This window comes from Antechinus flavipes, chromosome 2 (assembly GCF_016432865.1).
Source record: "Antechinus flavipes isolate AdamAnt ecotype Samford, QLD, Australia chromosome 2, AdamAnt_v2, whole genome shotgun sequence".
Lineage (NCBI taxonomy): Eukaryota > Metazoa > Chordata > Mammalia > Dasyuromorphia > Dasyuridae > Antechinus > Antechinus flavipes.
In genome coordinates, this window is record NC_067399.1 from 112,110,513 (window position 1) to 112,131,794 (window position 21,282).

Genomic DNA, 21,282 nt, shown 5'->3' on the forward strand with positions numbered 1-21,282 from the left:
AGGAGCCTGTATTCTCATAAAAAGGTGCCATGTGGTTTTGAAAGATGCCTTTGGAACTTTTTCATTGCCAGAGAACTTAAACAGTTCTTGGTCAAACATCTGTTGTAACTGGACTATCTGGGTAGGATCCAAGAAACATATTGTTGTTTATATCAAAGGATTCGAGGGGCCTGAGAACTGTGACCAAACCCAAGATAGGATCATTTTTCAAGGCGTCTCATCAAGTGTGGAAACGAAAACCTTCTATGCATGTGGAAGGCAAGGTACTTTGGTTTTTGCTACTCAAGCCCTGGCTGTCCATATAGTATTTCTCTCAGTGAGATCTTATCTTAAACACATCCCATCTTTTGAAGGCCAGTATTTTGTCTTCACAGACCCAGAAAAACAAGTCCCTCCTAAACCTACTGTTGGTTCTTCCTTAGCAACTTCCCAGATACTCAGAGAGAGGACCCTAAAGAGCATGGACCCTAGTCCTGAGGTAGTGTCAATAGCACAGTCCGGCAACTTTCTAAGCCTGAATACCATCTCTGTGGTTCTGGAGAAGAGCCAAATGGTGACTGAGACAGTGATGCTGAAGAATAAGGAGCTAGTAGAGGGAGAAGGAAAGACTCTTGGTTGGAAGCATCTTCATGGCCTCCTTCCTCTGATCCCTACTAAAGGGCCATTGGTAAGGTACAAAACTCCATCACCCACCTTGCTTATGCAGGAGCTCGGCAGCCCAACCGAGACCATAAAAAATTCAGCTAGAAGGGATGCTGTGATGGCACTCAGAATGACTTCAATCCCAATTACTTCCTATGGGAACAAGCCAGAAAATAAAGCTTCTGAAGAAGACTTGTCCTTTTCAGGACTTCCTGATTCATTGATTCATCACCTTAATTGGCCTTCTAAGACTTTTCCCTCGACAGAGCTACTTCCAAAACCTGTGGGCATTTCTGACAGGCTTCTTTCATCAGCCAGAGCTGGAGAAGAAAATCTGCCCTGGATCACCACTAAAACAGAAAAGCTTATACGGCAAGGGGACCTTGTTATCACCAGGCCCTCCAATCTTTATTCATACTTGACTGATCAGACTATAAGGAAACCCCAAGATACAGTGAATAATCACAATCTCTACCAGAGTTCCAGTCATGTGATGCTGGTTAAAGGAAAGAATTTTTTAGAACTAAGGCCTGGGGTTGATGAGTCTATCAAATATAAATCAGATCCTTCAAATATTCTCAAAGAAGAACTGTTCTCAAATTTTTGGTTTAATGATGAACACTTAGCACCAGAATCCAGTGCCAATGGCAAAGAGAGAGGTGAGGAAATTTTCCCAACAAGGGATGAGGTGAGCAAGGGAATCAGTTTGGATCCAGCTCAGTCCATTTCTTTGGAAAATAGGAGACATCTTGATGGAGATCTCCCAGATCTGGGAAGTTCTAGGAAAGTGACAACCTTCAGTGAATTTGTTTGGGATTCTATATCTCTTGGCACCCTGACTAAGCTCTCTCCTTCCTTGAAGACCCCTTGTACTGATCAGAATTTCCTCAGAAAAGTTGTAAGTAGTGTCCATCCAATCCCTGGTGCTGCCCACTCAGGTGGTCCAACACCTGACTTCAAAGCCAAGCAGGACCAGCAAGCCAAGGCAATGGGGTCTTTGATACCTGATCAAGTATGGAAGAACATGACTGCTGATGAAGTCTTGGTTTTGACCCCAGAATATACTGGTATGGTGGATATACTATGTGTTAATTTATTTTTATTTGGGGAGCAGAAAGGTAGGACAATAAATTGCTATTTCATAGAGAACACAAGTTCTTCTAGGTATATGTAAATATCTATAGGATCTTTAAATTTAATAGTTTATTTGCATTATCCTTTTATCTTTAAAACATTCAGGCCCAACGGTTTTATTTTGTATTTAATTTATACTTTAACATATTTAACGTGTAGTGGTTATCGTGCCATCTAGGGGAGGGAGTGGGGGGAAGGAGTAGAAAAATTGGAACAGAAAGTTTGGCAATTATCGATGGTGTAAAATTACCCATGCATATAACTTGTAAATAAAAAGCTATTAATAATTTAAAAAAACATTCAGGCCCAACCATAGGCAGAACTCATTCTAAAATTTCTTAGGAGGTTTGTTCTTCCTGTTAGTGATCTCACCTATTCTCCATATAGTGATCCATAAAACATCAAGTCACACTTTTTGCCTCCTGGTCCTACCTTCATCAAAATTTATCTATTTTCTGTACTCTTTCCTTTAGGGCCCCTTCTCTTCAGATAAACTGATAAAGAAATCTCTTAGTGTTTTTGGCACTTTGTTACTCTGCTACCCTCCCCACCCTCAGGGAGCATTTATGTTTTAAAAGGCACCTTCTGGAGGGAAGCCATAATCCAATGGAGCCCAGCCATATCTGGACAACTTTGCCCTGATCAATGTTGTTGTAACAACTATAATGACATTAAGACATTTATAACCAAACTCTAGTTTGGTTCCATTCCTACTGGTAACCTGAGATAAACCCAATTTAGCTCAGCCTGCTTCTATCTTCCATCTAACTCCCAAATATGTTTGGCTCCAACTCACTTTTCTCTTGGGACTAAGCTTTTCCACCCCCCACCCCACAAACAGTTTCACCTGATATTGTGCTTTTTTTGTACTACAAGGATGCTCCCTAGGGGTCTGTTGGAGTTAGCTTATACTGGCTTGGTGTTCTTGTATTTGTTCAGTCATGTCCAATTCTACATGAACCTGTGGATTTTGCTTTCTTGGCAAAGACACTGAAGTAGTCAGCCATTTCATCTTCCACTGTGTCCCCATTTTACAGGGGGATACTTTTTTGAGGCAAAAGAGTGACTTGCTCAGGATCACACAATAGCAAGTGCCTGAGGCTGGATTTGAACTCCAGTCTTCCTGACTCCAGGCCTGGTACTCTCTCCTTTGTGCTGCTTACCTCCCACTTGCTGTTGTTGAGCAGTTTTCAGTTGTGTCCAATTTTTTTGCAATGCTCATTGGGTTTTGAGGTTTGTTTTCTTTCTTTTTTTTTAATAACTTTTTATTGACAGAACCCATGCCAGGGTAATTTTTTTTTACAGCATTATCCCTTGCACTCACTTCTGTTCCGATTTTTCCCCTCCTTCCCTCCACCCCCTCCTCCAGATGGCAAGCAGTTAACTTTACATGTTAAATAGGTTACAGTATATCCTAGATACAATATAAGTATGCAGAACCGAACAGTTTTCTTCTTGCACAGGGAGAATTGGATTCAGAAAGTATAAATAACCCGGGAAGAAAAACAAAAATGCAAACAGTTTATATTCATCTCCCTTTCTTTGGGTGTAGCTGCTTCTGTCCATCATTGATCAATTGAAACTGAGTTAGATCTTCTCTTTGTCGAAGAAATCCACTTCCATCAGAATACATCCTCAAACAGTATCATTGTTGAGGTATATAATGGGATCTCCTGGTTCTGCTCATTTCACTTAGCATCAGTTCATATAAGTCTCACCAGTCCTCTCTGTATTCATCCTGCTGGTCATTCCTTACAGAACAGTAATATTCCATAATGTTCATATACCACAATTTACTCAACCATTCTCCAATTGATGGGCATCCATTCATTTTCCAGCTTCTAGCCACTACAAACAGGGCCGCCACAAACATTTTGGCACACACAGGTCCCTTTCCCTTCTTTAGAAACACTGCTGGATCAAAGGGTATGCACAGTTTGATAACTTTTTGAGCATAGTTCCAAATTGCTCTCCAGAATGGCTGGATGTGTTCACAATTCCACCAACAATGTATCAGTGTCCCTGTTTTCCCACATCTGGCATTTGTTTTCAAGATACCATAGTGGTTTGCTATTTCTTTCTCCAGCTCATTTGACAAATGAGGAAACTGAGATAAATAGAATTAAGTGAATTGCCCAGAGTCACACAGCTAGTAAGTGTCTAAAGCCAGATTTGAACTCTTGAAGATGAGTTGTTCTGACTCCTGACTCAGTGCTCTATCTTTTGTACTAGCTAGCTAGAGATCCAATGGTTAAATTTTCAGTGTGAGCATTTATGCCTTGAAAATCAGTAGATGCTATATTCAGGATTTGATTTATTGTTTAATTGTGATTCAGATTAAAATGAAAAGTCTACACTGAATATTTTTTTTTTTTTTGGCAGACAGCTAGATTTTAGCTATTGTAAAAAGCTAGTGGGGAGAGTTTTTTTTTTTTTAAAGGGACAGTATCTGAGGACCTGATCTCACGCTTTCATATTTATCCTCTAAGCAATAATGCCTTTTAAAAAATACTGGATTTAACATCCTGCTTGCCTAAAATTAGACACTTCTTGAACAAACAAAACTTGTCCCATCCTTTGTAGGGAATGGATTAAGGACAAGAAGAGAATGGTGGGATTGTAGATAACTTACTTTGGAAACTTCATTTTTAAACTGAACCTTTATAGATGTAGAAGAGAAGGAAATTTCCTCTCTCTGCTTAGCAATAGTTTGGCAAATGGGAAAAGAACGTGGTAAGCTATCTTGACTACTCCTAGAAGCAACTATACCAGTTGTGCCTGCTCTGTGGGTGTTATTTTCCCACACTTCACATAGTGAGGGAACTGAATTACAGGAACTTGGTAACTTTTTAAATAAGTAATGACTATTCATGGCGTGGCTGGCCTGGGAACCATGACCACCTTTGGCTACAGAATGGCTGTTCTGATGAGAGACTATTTATGGGATTCTCTAAGTGCACAACCCTACTATATACCTCAGCAGGCTGGGACCAGTTATACCAAATTAATGAAGGCTTTTTCCCTACTTCTGATGTGATTAATAGTAGGGCTGTGCCAAAAAACATCCACCACCATCACCGCCACCCTTCCCATACTCCCACATTCTTCCTGGGCAGGGTTAATGGCCAGTAGTTGTAGTAATGTTAGCGGGCTATTTCTCCCCTCCTCTTCTACCCGGTTAAGGGTTTGATGGGATTTATTATCACTTTTTCATACTCCCTCTCAGACAGTGATAGTTTTAGCAGAGATCAAGTGCTGGGATTGTGCCATACCTTTTGCAGAGTGGAAATATAATAGCTTTATCTCTAGAAATTGTCATGTTCTTAGGACCTTGTTGGGTAGTAAATCTGAGCTGAAACCCATAGACTCTAAAAGCTTTTTCCCCCCTTTTTCTCCTTCCCTTCTTTCCTTTTCTTTCCTTCTTTCTTTCTTCTTCTTTAGGGAGTAGTCTGAAATTCAGAGAAGCTGATTAGCTTGACCTTGATCACATAGCTATTAAGTGTCAGAGACAGAATTTGAACTTAGCTCTTCTAGTCTTCCATTTGAGCATTCTGTCCAACTAGCTATGTTGTCCCTCTTCTTCCAATAAACCTAATTAAAATCCAATTGGATATTTGAGTGGCAGGATAGGGGGGATTCAATGATTAAATTAGGTGGCTCACTGGAATCTGCTGGATCCAAATGGAGTATCTCATTATTAAATATTCAGGTTGAGTATTTACACCTCCAAAATTGGAAAATATTACAAATCATGGCTTGATTTATTGTTCATTATCTAGATGTTTGAAAGAAATGGTGAAAAGGTTGATAATTCAGACTTAATTTTGTGTTGTGATTTCTTTCTTTCTCTCTCATTCTTTTTCTTTTCTTCTTTGTTGTATGTGAGTGGGTGGGGGAAGTGGACTGGTTCTTAAATATTTACCAATACACTGTTGATCTACAATCCATGAAACTCAATGTATTTGGTTTCCTTTGTTGTCTTATGTCACTTTATTTATTTTAAAGCATTATTCTAAGAAGAAGTCCTTGAAGCAAGAAAAGTTAAAAATTCCTAGTTTAGGGAGAAAAGGAGAAAAAAATGCTAAAATGGATTTTAAGTTGTTTTATATATATATATACACACACACACACATATATACATATATATACATATATACACATATATACATATATATAGTTGCCTCACAGGGAAGTATGCAAATCAAATGATAAGTTTTGGATGACCAGGTGATTTTGGACTCAGAATAAGTTTCAAATCTTGTTTCAGATATTACTGTGTCTATGATCTTGGGCAAGTCACTTAACTGCCTTCAGCCTCAGGTTCCTCATCTGTAAAATGAGGATAATATCAGCATCTACCTTTCAGGACCTTATTGTAAGAATCCAATGAATTATCAAGTACTTTGTGAGACTTAAATTGCTACATAAGTACATAGGTGCTGCTGCTAATGCTACATGTAAAAATGATTTGAATTGGCTCTAGTAAGTATTTTGTAAAAGGGCTGCCACAATCCAAGCACTATAGTAGGTGACTGGCAAAAAATTCTAAGTAAGAGAGGATGTATTTATATGTTTATATACACACATGTATGTATATGTACACAATATATACTATACATCTAAACAGACATGTATATACATGTACAACATATGTTATGCACTGATATATACATGTATTGTGTGTATTTCCTTATACCCATGTGAGGATATATATGTGTATACGCATACATATAAAATGCTTTCCAAACTTTAAAATATTCCATACATATTAGCTCTTGTTATTCCTGCATAGGTCCAAATAAACTGTTATGTGAAATCTAAAAGGAGAAAGACTATATAGTAGGGTTTCCAACAAAGTATGACACAAATGTGCATTGTTAGTACACAGTCACGTTTGAAAAGGAAATTCAATATATTCCTTAGCTAGGGGGTTGGTGAGAGGATTGGTAGAGGGGAGTGAGAAATATGGTAGGAATTATTCCCAGCAGGCATAAAATATCCTTCATCTTAATGTGTGATTAATGGAAAACAGGTGTGCTAAGCCCGTCTTTGCTTGTAGAACAAGAATATAAAACTAATGTTACTCCTATTGTTCATTCTTAATTTTTTTTTTTAACTCTCTATCCTTGTCACTTAATGTAGATGCAAGACCAACCTCCCCATCTTTTGGAAATGAATCTCTTGTAGAGTTCCAACATCATCCAGGAGGTAAGAGTTCAAAGGCAAGGACACTTATGTCATATTGAAGATCTAATTGGGATCAATACTCCAAGTTGTTATATTCCTATAGAATAAAGCAGTCTTAACTGGGGCAGAGGGATTGGGCAATTGCCCCTGTGGTATTGAAATTTAGAGGATACCTCTACATTATTAAGATTTTTCTCAAGTCTAGATAATTGATAAAAGAAGCTTTGATTGGTAGCATTGCTAATTCTGATAGATAAAAGCCCACATTGAAATTTTAACAATTCAAAAGCAAAGATACTCAGCCACTTTTGTTTCTTTAGCAGAAATATATGAATTTAGCATCTCGTTATCAGGAATAGCTATTTAATATAGGAAGCTTCCAATTTTTCCCCTCTGATAGTAGCATAGCAAGTGTATTCATGTCTAAGCCTGCCAGCTTGCTCTTCCCACCCCCTACCTACCCCCAGACAGCAGCCTCTGGTATCCGGATGTTTCTGTGTCCCCACCATTGAACAATATATTATATTCCCTCCCAATTAAAGGGAATCCTTGTCCTGATCTTTTCCCCTCATTTTATCTCACCACAAAGGTGGTTATTGTTCTGGTATAAAGTAATCTTAAATTGGTTACTCCATGAATGAAAGCTCTCCAGGTAATATACTACATTTATTTTGGACTTTTAACATCTAAATTCTCTACAATTTCTTAATAATCATGCCCGACGTTTTATTTTTCAGACTTAGATTGAATAACTATAAATGTAAAGTCACCAGTTTTACACATACCCAAAGTGTTTTCTTATATGAAGTATACATTTGATCACAGGTTCCTCTAAAGGGCTTAAGAAGAAGGGGGAGGCAATTAAGACTAAATGAGGCATTCTTTATGTCTGCCAGATATCCTATATGAAGTAACTGTTGAAATGGAACGCCAGGCAGAGGCTGCGTACGATGCCTCTGAAGTGGAGAAAGTCTTGGTAGATTCATTTAAGCAAGAGGTAAGATGTATGGTGGAGCTAGGTAGACCTTCGAATGCACAAAACAGCACAAAAGTATGGACTTTTTGCAGCATCATTAAAATATTTGGCAAAAAACAAGTTAAGCTCCCCAAGCTCTTCAAAGAGGTTAATAAACTTGTTGGAACCCTACTCCTCTAGTCATTTCCTCTCTTCTCTCTGCTCTACAGATTGCCATATTACCACATAGACAGACAAACAAATAAAAAACCCACTTTTTGTTGTTCAATTGTCTGTCATGTCCTACTTTTTATTGGCCCCAAAGGGGGTTTTCTTGGTCAAGATACGAAAGTGATTTGTTCTTTCCTTCCCTTACCTCATTTTATAGATAAGGAAACTGAGGCAAACAACTTAAGTGACTTGTCCCTTATAGTCATGGAAAATAGCATTAGTAGAGGAGTAAGAAGGAGCTATATTCCAGCTGGGAAGAACATAAAGATACAGGGATTTAAGTTTTCCAAGACACAAAAATATTATCTTATTCAAGCCTCGTTATCTCATTTGATCTTCATAACAATCTTGGGAGGTAGATGTTATAATTATCCTCATTTTACAGTTGAGGAAACTGAGGCTGATAGAGATTAAGTGATTTACTCATGGTCACACATCTAGTAAGGATCTGAACCCTGATATGAACCCAGATCTAGGATCCTATTCCCTGTGCCACTTTCTTACCTCAGTGGGAGAATTGATAAAACAGACATATTATTTGGCCCATAAAACACATCAAGAATGGATTAGAGATCTTAGGGAAAAAGAGCTTGAAAAAATACTTTTTTTTTTGTTTTTGTCTTTTTAAGAAGGAAATTCTGATATGGATATTCCTTTTTAAAAAAAATAACTTTTTATTTTTCAAAATACATACAAAAATAGTTTTCAACATTCACCTTTGCCAAGTCTTTTGTTCCAAAATTTTCTCCCTCCCTCTCCCCTTTACAGCAAGTAATCCAATATAGGTTGTGTGCAATTCTTCTAAACCTATTTCCACATGTATCATGTTGCACAAGAAAATTCAGATCAAAATGGAAAAGAATGAGAGAGAAAAAACAAGCAAGCAAACAACAACAAAGGTGAAAATACTATATTGTGATCCACATTTGATGAATATTTCAAATGTGATGAAATAAACCTACTAATATATTATAAAAAGCTGAGACAATTACGTTGCTCTTTCATGTCAAAGTTCTGAATCATCAAATTACTAAGATTTTAGGTGAAAGCATGTTAATTAAAATTATTTAGATAACTGCTTAGAATCTCCAATTAGCCATCATAGCCTCTGGGATTGGTTGACTTAATGACCACTTTTTTGAATAGGCAGCATTGTCCCAACAAGATTAACCAGCAATATTAAAAAAAATAATCTGGAGGAAAGTAGCTACTTTCATCCCTTTAAGGATGTTATAGGAAGAAACTACTTTGTGACTATTTCATGCCCTTGGGATCCCTGAATATAGAATCTTTAAGTGGATGTTTTTTGGCCTAGAATAAGCAGCTGTGAAATGGAACAAGGCTTTGGGTAAAGACGGATTCATTAAGTGCATCTTTGGTTCCTCCCTGCAGATTGGAGAAAATCTAGGCCACTTTTCACCTGAAGCAGATGCATTCAAACTAACTAGAATTAAAAGGTGAGCACAGAGGACTGGTTCTCCAACATTGTTAGTCATGGATTTATTCAAGATGGTATTACTATAATGATTTTCTTCTTTGAGAAAAAAAAATGAGGTGTTATTTGCTGTTGTAATGCATGATTATTGTTTACCTGCAATAAAAGTGAACTCATAAAAACTAGTTCTGAAAACTAGACAGGATCAGGCAGGAGCTAAGTTTCTGATAACTTTCCTCCTGCTTTGTGTGAGTAGAGAGAGGACTGAGAATAAATTAAAAGAGCCTGAGGCAAGGAGATATGCTACTACTAAAGTCCTAAGTAAAGCATGTTAACTTCTTTGCTGGCATTCCAGTATGAATGATAAAATTAAAAATATTATATCAGAATTTAACATACTTTTCCATGTTGCTTACTAGAAAAGTAGATTTAAATCTACAATGGCCAAAATAAGAGATTCCCAAGAACATCCTATAAAGATGTATTGAATTTAGCATGTATTTTTGTTTATTTTTCCTTTATCATAAAACTTTATTCTATAACTAGAGTTTTTTTTCTTTCTCCATAATATTTGTAGAAAAGATACCTCAAACATCACATTCATTTTCTGGATGTTTTTGAGATGTAGAGGAAGAAATATGTCAGACAACCTGATGTCACAGTTTGGAGGATCTGAGAGTAGTGCTCTGCATCTTCAAATAAGAACTCTCATCAGAAATATAGTAAAAGCTCTCCAGCTTCATCTGAAATCTGTCTCCATTCATGGTATGGGCCTATGGGTACCAGTGATAGCTTCATTAAAAAAAATAGAATTATATCAATATGTTTTGTTTTTACATTGACTAGATTTTTCCTGTATCCCTCATCTCATGCCCAGAGCCATCTCTTGTCACAAAGGATTCTTTTACGAAAGAAAAAGGAAAAAAAAAAAAGAAGGAAGAAGATAAAAATTCAGAAAAAATATCAATACATCAAAAAAAATCTGTTAGAAACAGTATTTTACATTTATGTCCACTCTCCCCTCCCCTTCCTGCCCAGCCTCTGGAAAGGTGGGATTGGAAGGATTTAATTTTAATAGTGTTCATTAGAGTAGACTTGATCTGGTATCAGGTGCTTTGTCACTTCTGGGCAGATTCCCTTGGTATCAGGGCCACCATGTATTGCAGGATATCTGATGAACCCTTTATACTCCTTTTCGTCTCTTTAATTATGGGGAGAGTGGGGTGACAAAGTGTATCTAGGCCACTAGACAGATTACAAGCTGTCTTCAGGTGTGATATGATCCTGATTTTTTTTTTTCTCTTAGATGTGAATGAATGTGAAATTGGCCTAGAACAATGTGGTGAAGGGGCTGAGTGCTTCAATGGACTTGGTACTTACATATGTCATTGCAAAGAAGACTATGAAGACCATTCCCCAAAGCAGACTGGTATCCTGTGTATCCATGTCCCTCCTTCAGGTATTTTGGAAAGTCAACACTTTTCATGGTGCATACTACTTGTATGGAAACCAAAGAGACAAAGAAGAATTGATTGTAAATCCTAAGATCATAAATTGAGAGCCTATTTACACTTTCATTTATTTTTTTAATCTTTAAAGAATTAGTCAATCAGCAAACATGTATTAAACACTTGCTATGTAGTAGGCATAATTTTTTTTTCCTGAGGCAATTGGGGTCAAGTGACTTGCCCAGGATCACACAGCTAGGAAGTGTTAAGTGTCTGAGCCCAGATTTGAATTCTGGTCCTCCTGACTTCAATAGCTGGTGCTCTATCCACTGTGCCACCTAGCTGCCCCTCATAATTTTTAAAAATTAAATTATGCTATGTGACCCTGGACAAGTCACTTAACCACAATTGCTTCAAAAAAAAAAAATACCCCATAAGCACTCAAAAATTAAAGTACAGATACTTCACCACCATAGAAATTTTTCTTACAATATAGTTAAACAAAATAAGTTAATGTATTAACCATTTCGAATAATACATGTCTTATTCTTTACCTTATAGCCCAGTGGCTATCACTGGAATAATGCTTTTTAATCTGTCCTCTCAGATCATGGCTGGTCCTTGCATTAATAAAAGCTTTGAAGTATTTCAATGTTTTCCTTTATTGTAGTCCCTATAGTATTTTATAGATGAAAGAACTGAAAGAAAGGCAAATTGTTTTTTCTTTTTTTTAAATAGCAAGTAACAACCATAAAAAAAAGCTGAAGATACTATGCTTTGATCCACATTCAGTCTCCATAGTTAGTTCTTTCTTTGGATGTGAATGGCTCTTTCCAACACAAGTCTATTAGAATTAGGCAAACTTCCAAAGGGTAGCAGAGTCAGTATTAAACCCATATTTTCTGGTCCCATTGAGCCATGTTGCTACTGATCATAAAAGTATTTTGTAATATAAATGGTGAAAAAGCTTTTATTTTTCACTTGTTTATTCTAATTCTGGATTTATCCTTAAGTTCTCATGGGATCATAGTTGGTTTTGAGCCAGTTTTCTAAAAATTCTTTCTCCTCCATAATATTGCTCTGTTTAGGGAAGAAACAATATCAGTCTTTTTTCTACCTTCCCCCTCCATTTTGAAAATTGAGTTTATAGTTTTCCTATAGCTCTGATGTTCCTATGGCTGTAGCAGCACAGGCCAGAGGGAACTCTGAGTAATAAGCAACTTTCTCTAAATTTCTCTGAAGTATGGTAATTATGGACCCAGTAACTACTTGTCTCAGTCTAAGTTGGAATATTTTACAAGCTAATGATTGATCTAATTAGTATAGCCATGTCTTTTATCTGCCATGTTGCCTATGAGAGATTTCATTCTATCCATTCCAATGAGATGTCTAACTTAGAAACCCAGATTTGAAGTCCGCAGGGAATGATAATCTTAATTTTAATGAGAGTTCATGAAAGCATCTGTTAACTTGAGCATTAGACTGTTCACCACCTGTTATATATCTCTCTACAAAGGATTATCATTTTAAACTAGATATGTCCTTTCCAAATATGGACTATCAAAGCCAATGCTGGATGGCATCCCTCAGGTAGACATGTAATCTAGTCGTCCAAGAAATTTTAAAGTACCATAAATAAGCAAGCATTAAGAGTAGAATCTTGAATCAAGGAATGAAAGAATATAAATTAAATGTCTAGAATAAATATCAGGATCTGAGCTAGGAGCTAGAAGTGCAAAGACAAAAAGTAGTAGTCTCTCCTTCCAAAATCTTATGTTCTAGAGGGATAGACATAGTAGTCGAGCTTTAACAGGTATCTAGGTTAAGCTTTAATAAATTGTTTCAGATGTTATTACGATGGTGAAGATCAGATTTCTTGATGAATGAGGTGATAGTTTCCATTCCTTATTGACTATAGTGGTTTAGGCTCTGAATGAGAAACGGTGCTGAGTGGATTACCTGGATATCATATTACTGTGGAGCCCTGGCCAAAAGCCATTTTGAAAAAGACCATTTCATCACTAGATGTGAGGAGAGCCAGGGATTACTTTTCATTTTTTGTTTTGATTTTTAGGGAGGAGCTAGTAATATGCTGACCCCAGATATCAGCTCAGGAAAACCAAATCTTATTCTCTAATTCATTCCTTACTTAAAATGTGAGGCCTGGAGAACTCAAATACTGGCTAAATTCTCTTCTGCTATCTGATGAATTGTGTATAACTCAGGTCCAAGGGATGACCCTTCTCCTATTAAAAACGTATTTTGTTTTGTTTCATTTAATTTTAATTTCAGTCTTGAATAATCATTTCTTCCCTCTTTCAGGAGCTGGATTTTATTTCAATTATCTGGATCTTCTCATCAGTGCCACTGTTTTTGCCACCATCCTCCTCATGCTGATAATAAGTTTTGTGTGGCTGGCAAGCAGAACAGCCCAAAAGAAGAGGGATTTTTGCCTTCAGGAGACAATGTCCTTGGAGGGTTTATCTGTATTACCACAGACCCAAATCAAATCTCACTCTAAACTGAGAGAATTCAATAAATATGCCCCCTACAATTCCTATGAATCCAAGCCCCAAGCCAGAGTCATGGATGGCTCCCTGGAACAAATACCTTACCTAAGCAAAGACTCTCATGTGTGTATAGAACAGTCTGAAAGTCTCTAATAATGAGTTAAGGAAAATTTATCTATTGTTCCTCTGGTCTCCTTTGAGTCAAGTGGAGAAAGGAGGTGACTTTTCTGTCAATAGTTATAGGTGACTAATATTCTTTTCTCCAGCACAACAAAAAAGACACTGAACATTTTTGAGGAAAGAGGGGAAGTCTTTCCAATGAGAATTTCTGATTGTAATTCAGTTTGTCTTTCTTATTCCTTCCTACCTGAATTATACTTTTTTGGCTTTAGATTCCAGCCTCTGTGAAGGAATTCACATATTTGTGTCTTAGCATCAAGACTTTCACACTAATTCCTGTAATGAGCAGAAGCGCAAAACTAACGATCTGGAAACTTTTGTGCCATTTGACTGAAGTCTGCAGGAAACACCTAGGGTTCCAGGAAGGTCCACTATACCTATTTCCAAAGCTGATGAATGAGTCCTGTGACTTCTGAGGTTGCTCAGGTTAAAGGGATGTTAATTTAGCACAGTTTGGAAATTCTTATTTGACCAGAGTATATTTTTATATGATGAATTAAAAAATAATTCCCCATTAGGAATGGGGAAAGAAAAAAAATCTTGGTATTCAAGAATAATTCTCTCTTTGTATCCACCATCTTTTTTGTGAAGTTAAAATTTATGTATTATATTTGTAGAAAATTTCTTAATTCTTAGTCTGATTGATTTGATTTTTTGTTTTAAATTCTCTGTCTCAAGAGATAAATTATGTATTTTCCATTAATAAGCACTGTACTATTAGTTTTTTTGTTTGTTTTTTGTTGTTGTTGTTATTGTTTTTTGGCTATGGCTATTTGTTCAGAGAAGCTGCTTTGTTTGATATAGTAGTTTTCTTGTAAGCTGATGTTCAAATAAAATATACTTTTTTGGTAAGAAAAAAAGATTTTTTTTCTTCTAAAACTTTATAACATGATCACATTTTTTATCAGGTTGCAATGTAGGCACAAGGAATGCTTACACAAGCTGTTGAGAGGACACTGTAATACAAGGGACATTATAAGCATTTGAAATATTATGCAGAATACAGAAGAGGACATGCACTTATACTCATTTTGGCTTTGGGCGAGCTTGTTTCTCTCTGTTTTATAAAACGAGGATGAAAGTAAGTAATTTTCAACATGACAAATGAAAATATGCTTGAAAGGATTAATCATGTATAACCTATATCGGATTGCTTGCTATCTTGAGGAAGAGGGAGTTAAGGGATGAAGGGAAAAAATTTTAAACTCAAAATCTTACAAAAGTGAATGTTAAACTATCTTTACATGTAATTGGAAAAATAAAATACTATTGGTAGGAGGGGGAATAGAGTGATCCTAGCTTTGTCCAGGGGGAGCTTCATAGGAAATCAAAGTTTTATCTGAGGTCCCTGAAGATGGGAAGAAGATGAGAGGAAGGAAGGAGGAGGGTTGGGGGAGAAAACATGAGTAAAACCACATATATAGTGCTAATGTACCTTTTTAGAAATAAGTAAACAAGAGGAGTGGTAGTCCACTCCTCATTGCCCTATTCCAGCAGTGTTCCTGTGTATGAGATTTTCAAAGATACAAAGAAGAGGCAACTAATATTTTCGCCCCCCCCTTCTTCCCTTTTCTCCTCTCCTATATGTTATAAACCTCCTAAATGACCCTTCTGAAGAAGTATTCTAGTATCCAAGGTAAAGTTATTGTACACATTGGCTCTTCTTGACAGATGGGCACGCCACAGGTTCTAAAGCAGGACTAACAGCTGGAGGAGTGAAGCAAGTTTTGCCTTCTCTTTATATTCCATTTCACCTTTGTATTCCACTCACAACAAGTCTATGATCAGAAGAGAAAGCTTCGGTCAAGACAACAGTGTTGGTTAACGTGATGGACATTTGTAATCAGTTGTGGGAAGCAGAAAGAAGACTCTATTTCCCTGTGTATGTGGGAGAAGTTTTTTTGGGGAAAGTGTTATAGGTGCACAGAATAGCTCTTTAAAGCACTCGGTGTATCCAGTCATCACTTTTGAAGGGCAGAGTTGGTGAAAGAGGGGGTGGGATGGGAAATTAATCCACTGTCATTAACCATACTAACCACTTGTTAAGATTTAATTTCTCTGAGGCTTTGAAAACTTTTCAGGAGGAGTCTTCCTCCATTAAACACTCAAATATCCAGACTAATCAGTGCCTTGTTCGACATCTAGAAAAAAAAAAGTCCTATTCCGGGGAAAAAGGGATTTTGATGGAGAGAGAGATAGGGTGAGGGAATGAGAGATAAACTCTGCCAGTTTAGGGGGTGGGATTCCGTTGCTGAAGGGTTCAGCAAACTTTATATTATTAAAAAATTCTGTGTAGAAATTAGTGCATGACAAGCCAAGAGGGGAATTTCAAATCTGCTAATCCTATGATGATGAGGCCACAGATCAGGGACAATTTTTCACTCATCATTCCAGGAAATATACTTCTTTTCTTTTCCTTCTGTCTTACTGTGTACTCCCATTCACCTCTGCTCTTCCTTTAACCTCCATTTGGTAACCTGGCATTTGAAAAACTTGGTTTTTAAATACTTTTATAACTTTATTTTAATACAATTTATTTTCTTTGATTCCATGTGTTTTATTCTATAAGCTTAAAAACATTATTCTGAGAAGAGATCCATAGGTTTCACTGTACTACCAAAGGGGTCTATGACCCAAAAGAGGTTAGAGACTCCTGTCTGAAGTGAAAGGGTATCATTCACTGGGATTTAGGAGTTGGAAGAGAATTTGGAGTTCATCTAATCTAGCTCCTTCATTTTACAAATGACAAACAGGCTTTGGGGTAGTGACTTGTCCAAGAGCATTTACAAAGTGGCCCACAAAGGACAAAATCCAAATCTCCTCCCCCTAGCCCTCCTTTAGTCTCTTGACTGCTTTTATGGATAGTTGGGTACCAATCAGGATCTGAATCAGGATCCAATTCTTTTGAGGGCTTTTAGTATTTGGCTGCACATTACTTAACTCTGAGCACATGCTGCCTGTGCTTAAATACTCCTATTAGTCTTCTCCAGAAATAATCCCCTACCTCAAACTCCTGAAGGCCACTTTTCTGTGTAGAGACAGAGGGCTGAACCTGAAGTCCGGAAGAGCTGAGTTCAAGCTTGGTTTAGACACTTGCTGGTTGTGTGACCCTGGACAAGTCACTTAATCCTGCTTGCTTCAATTTCCTCATCTGTAAAATGAACTGAAGGAAGATGTGACAAACTACTCCAGCATCTTTGCCGAAACACCCCAAATGGGGTTGCAAAGAGTCAGACACAGCTGAAAATGTCTGAACAACCACAGATACTTATTAGATATAGGATGCTTTCTATTGTTAAATATTGCAGTTTCATTAAATATATGGCATCTGATCCTTTTGTAATACATTTAGTATATTAACTAAATCATACCATAGTAAGAGCACATTGACTCAAGGACAAAAATTTCATGTAGCTAGTGTACTTCTTTTGTAAACTGTACACTTTTAAGGGACATAGGTGTGTGACTCTGGGCAAGCAGGCAAGCCATTTAACTTCTGCCTTAGTTTCTCTAATTGTAAAATGAGGATAAAAGGGCATCTATGTATTTCTCAGGATGTGGTAAGACTCGGATAAAAGAGGATTTTAAAGCACTTAGCACAATGCCCAATCTCTCCATCTCTCCTCCCTCATCTTCCTTCATTCCTTTCTTCCCTTCCTTTCTTCTTCCCTTCCATTTCTTTCCCATTCCCTCTTCTCCCTTCTCTCCTTCCTCTCCCTTCCCTCCTTCTTTCTTCTTTCCCTCTTTTCCTCTCTCATCTTTCCTCCTTTCTTCCCTTCCCTCTCCAAATCCACACTTTACTGCGGAGTAACTGCAATCTGCCACGAGGCCAGCAGGGGTCACCATCCCCCACGTAAAGAGCCGCTGACCTGTTGCTGGCTTCCAGAATTGGGCTACTCCATCCAACCTTTGCTGTTTTCCCACCTGCATCTCCCTGCCGCGACTTGGGCTTCCCCGCTAATCTCCCCGCTGCTTTGTTTACCGAAGAGCAGCCCGGAGTTTCCGCTTCTAACCTCAGTAGCTCCGTTTTCTCCATAGGTCAGTACTTTTCCATCTACCCAAGAGGAAAAGCAACTCCAGCCAATCCTATTTTAAACACTCGGGGACAGCGGCTCGGGGGAACAAGCCGAAGTCCCGCGGTACTTTTACGGGGGAGCAGCGGGTGGTGCCATGAGGAACATTTATAAAGAAGGAAACTGAGTTAAAAAAAATGTTAAATTACTCCTCTGAGACAGCTTCCACATTGAGTGATAAAACTGAGATTCAAGCTAGGTCCTCTGACCCCTATACCGCGTTCTTTCCACTGGGAGTTGCAGAGATTTCGTGCTTGGGTACAGGTTGAATTGGGAGTTCTTACCTCTTATTGTGTCGTGGACCCCTCAGGCAGTGTGGTGAAGCGTAAATTTTTTTTTAATACATAAAAGAAAGTACATAGTATATAACCAAAAAAAAAAAAAAAACTAATTATATTTAACCGATGATGTCTTTTTTTTTTTCCCCATCCAAGTTCACACACACTGACTCTTTGGGGTCCATGGACCGCATGCTATGATCCCCCAGATTAGAAAGACTCAGATTCCTTTCAATTTTGTGATTGTTTGAAAAGGAAGTGTTAGGTGCTTTGAGGTGAGGAAAAAAAAACAGACAACCAGGAGAATAGAGCCTTATGAATCCCTTCAAAGCAAGGAGTCCACAAAAAGAGCCAGGGAGGGGCCCCTCCATTATGGAATCACTCATAGAATGACCAAATAGGATGGACTTTTTCCCTCTCTTCCTCCCTTCTTCATCCTTTCCCTCCTTCCCCTCTCTCTCTCTCTCTCTCTCTCTCTCCCTCTCTCTCTCTCTCTCTCCCTCTCCCTCTCCCTCTCCCTCTCTCCCTCTTCCTCTTCTTCTCCCTTTTCATTTCTCTTCTTCCTTCTCCTCCCTCCATTCTTCTTCTCTCTCCCCCTCTTCCTCTTTCTTCTCCCTAAAGACTTCTAGGAAGCAAAGCTAAATACTATATGAAGGTGACTTTTGTCAAAAATATAGGTGTAGAAAGTATCTGAGAGAAAATTGAGTCTTGAGTGTGGAGAGTAAAATTCTAGGCAATTTCATGGGTAAAAGTTAATTAGTAATCTACTTATATTTGTCTATATTTGGTCTGAAGTCCTGCTTCTTTGGGGAAGAAGGAATTTGCTCCCTCCCTTTCCCATAATTATTTGTTCTCTTCTTTGTGTTACCTCCCTCCACTAATTACATCCTTCTTGGTCTATTGAAGAGACGTTAGCATGTTGATGGTGCTAAGTGAATCTGTGAAAATAGGCACTGTTTGAGTTAATGGGAAACCTCTTTGCCACTTTCTCATAACCTAAAAACATCCCCTTTTATACTGGAAGTTGGGTATGAGAAGTATGTCTGCAGTTTCTATCATTGGATGACAAGTCAGTTGATCAATCCCATAAATCATTTAACTTCCTGCAATCTTCCTTTTCTCATCTGTCAAATGGGAGACTGGAGGGGGAAAGGATTGCATTAGATCAAAGCTTTATTTATATAGGTAATTATCATTATGTTGCTCCTAAATGACATTTTCTTTACATTAGTGGCTCAAGCCATGGTCACTTTCCATTCCTAAGATTTTAGGAACCTATGAACCTAGGATGGGCCTTCTTCCAATAGAGCCTTTGGAGGCTGTTGGGCCATCTGTTCCTCTCTATTATCTGGGACAACTATTGCCAAAGGGCCTGTGGGGATTTGGATCCCACAAGTCACTGCTGGTGACTTGCTATTTCTTTGCTCCTGGGAAAGTCCTTATTTTAGTCTTTGTCTTCAGCACTAATTGATGATTTGCTTTCCTTCTGCTATTTTGTTAGTAATTTGTTCTATCTTGTTTGCTTGCGTGACCTCCCATAAATTATTTACTATCTGATTCCTTCCCTAGGCAAGCCCTTTGGTGAAAATTCAGCAATTCCTTTTTTGTTGTGATAGTTAGGGTGTGGCAGTGGTGAGTCACAGATGACTGAAGGTTGTGGGGTGGCTCTCTGAGCTTAAAAAATATTAAGGGCCAAATGTTCTCAGATCAGGTACTCTCAAGAGGGCCAGATGGTGGGGCCCTTGAGCTGCTCTCCCCATTGTGAACATACAGGTCTCTGACTCCTCACTGTATGATTGGCAGATGGGTAGCTTATTTGGCAGCATCCTGAGCTGGAGTCAGAATGACTTCTGTTCAAATCCAGCTTGACACTTGCTGTGTGACCCTGGGCAGGTCACTTCTGTTTGCCTCAGTTTTCTCAGCTGTGAAATGGGGATAATACAGCCCTTTTTTCTCAGAGTTATTGTAAGGATAAAATGAAATAATAATTCTAAAGCACTTAGCACAGTGACTGGCACATAGTAAGTCTTATATACATGTTAGCTATTACTATTTTTTAAGTTCTTAGACTCTGTAAATTAGAGAGTGTTCATTATGGGAAAATGTGTCTTTACTGATTCATATACACCCATATGTGAGTGTGTATATATACATAAGTGACCTTAGCATGATATATATGTGTGTATATCTATATATAACACAATATTTAGTTGCCCTTAGCATAACATACACATTTTGTATATATGTATACATATATATACACTTAGCATGATACACACACAATATATATGTATATATGTATGTATGTGTCTATGCATGTATACACTTAGGTGCCCTTAGCATGATGTGTACACATATGTATATGTGTGTACACTTAGGTGCCCTTATCATTATGTACCTATACATTTGTATGTATAGCTGTACATATATATGTGCACACACATGTGTGTATACATACACATGCATACTCAGGTGCCCTAAGCATGATATTTCATGCTAAATGAGCCTAGGAGAGCTCTATGTCTAAGTTAAAGAGGGTTACAAGGGGTTAAGTAGACAATGCTAACTTTGGAGTCTGGAGACTTGGTTTGAATCCCAGCTAAAACCCCTTCCAGCTGGGTGACCTTGGACAAGTAACTGAAGCTTTCTGAGGCTCAGTTTTCTCATACATAACATAAAAGGGCCAGTCTATGACTACCAGTTCTCTGATCCCAGAAGGTTACAGCTCCCAATCTACAGAAGCCAAGACAGAAGAGAAGCTGCCACCCACGTGGCTATTTCTCCCCTTGCCTTTATGAAAGTTCTCCTTCAATTCACTGCTGGCTTGGCTCTGTTGGCAGAGCATCCCGGGGCCTGGAGCTCCATGTGATCCAGCTGAGGCAGTTCCAGCGCAACCACCTACTTGGTTTGCTCTTTAAAGAGGCTGTTGTTGGGATGTGAACCCACAGGCCAAGAGAAGGCTGATTGTACTTCACTGGGCTTAGAGGGATCAGAGGAGGATTCGTCAGCACATTGCAGGACCTGCCCACGCTACTGAATGTGCTGATTGATGCTCTTGGGGGGGAAAAAGCATAGCAGTTCTTAACAAAAGAAAAAATTACAGATCTAGACCACAGACCCAGCGCTTCCACTTGGCACTCGACTTGAGTCAACTCAAGAAAAGTTACATTTATCATCTAAAAATTCACGTGGCAGTAGCGGATAAGTGA

General features: G+C 38.1%; 1 protein-coding gene and 1 long non-coding RNA gene across 2 annotated transcripts; both read left to right on the plus strand.

The window, feature by feature from the left end:
- The first annotated feature begins 6,917 nt into the window (after positions 1–6,917).
- LOC127552387 (uncharacterized) lies at positions 6,918–9,606 on the plus strand. The gene is made up of 3 exons (XR_007951355.1): positions 6,918–6,984; positions 7,860–7,960; positions 9,542–9,606. It is a non-coding gene; the product is annotated as an uncharacterized LOC127552387 (long non-coding RNA).
- A 570-nt stretch (positions 9,607–10,176) lies between these two features.
- On the plus strand, positions 10,177–14,582 carry LOC127552388 (uncharacterized). The gene is made up of 3 exons (XM_051982933.1): positions 10,177–10,349; positions 10,891–11,043; positions 13,355–14,582. The coding sequence occupies exons 1-3, from the start codon at positions 10,196–10,198 to the stop codon at positions 13,693–13,695; spliced, it is 648 nt and encodes a 215-aa protein (XP_051838893.1). The 5' UTR covers positions 10,177–10,195; the 3' UTR covers positions 13,696–14,582.
- The last annotated feature ends 6,700 nt before the right edge of the window (positions 14,583–21,282 follow it).

Excerpts from the sequence above, each read along its gene's own strand:
- LOC127552388 (XM_051982933.1), top strand. The coding sequence starts at position 10,196 with ATGTTTTTGAGATGTAGAGGAAGAAATATGTCAGACAACCTGATGTCA. Across the intron at positions 10,350-10,890 it reads GAAATCTGTCTCCATTCATG|ATGTGAATGAATGTGAAATT; the intron begins GTATGGGCCTAT and ends TTTTTCTCTTAG. Across the intron at positions 11,044-13,354 it reads TATCCATGTCCCTCCTTCAG|GAGCTGGATTTTATTTCAAT; the intron begins GTATTTTGGAAA and ends TCCCTCTTTCAG.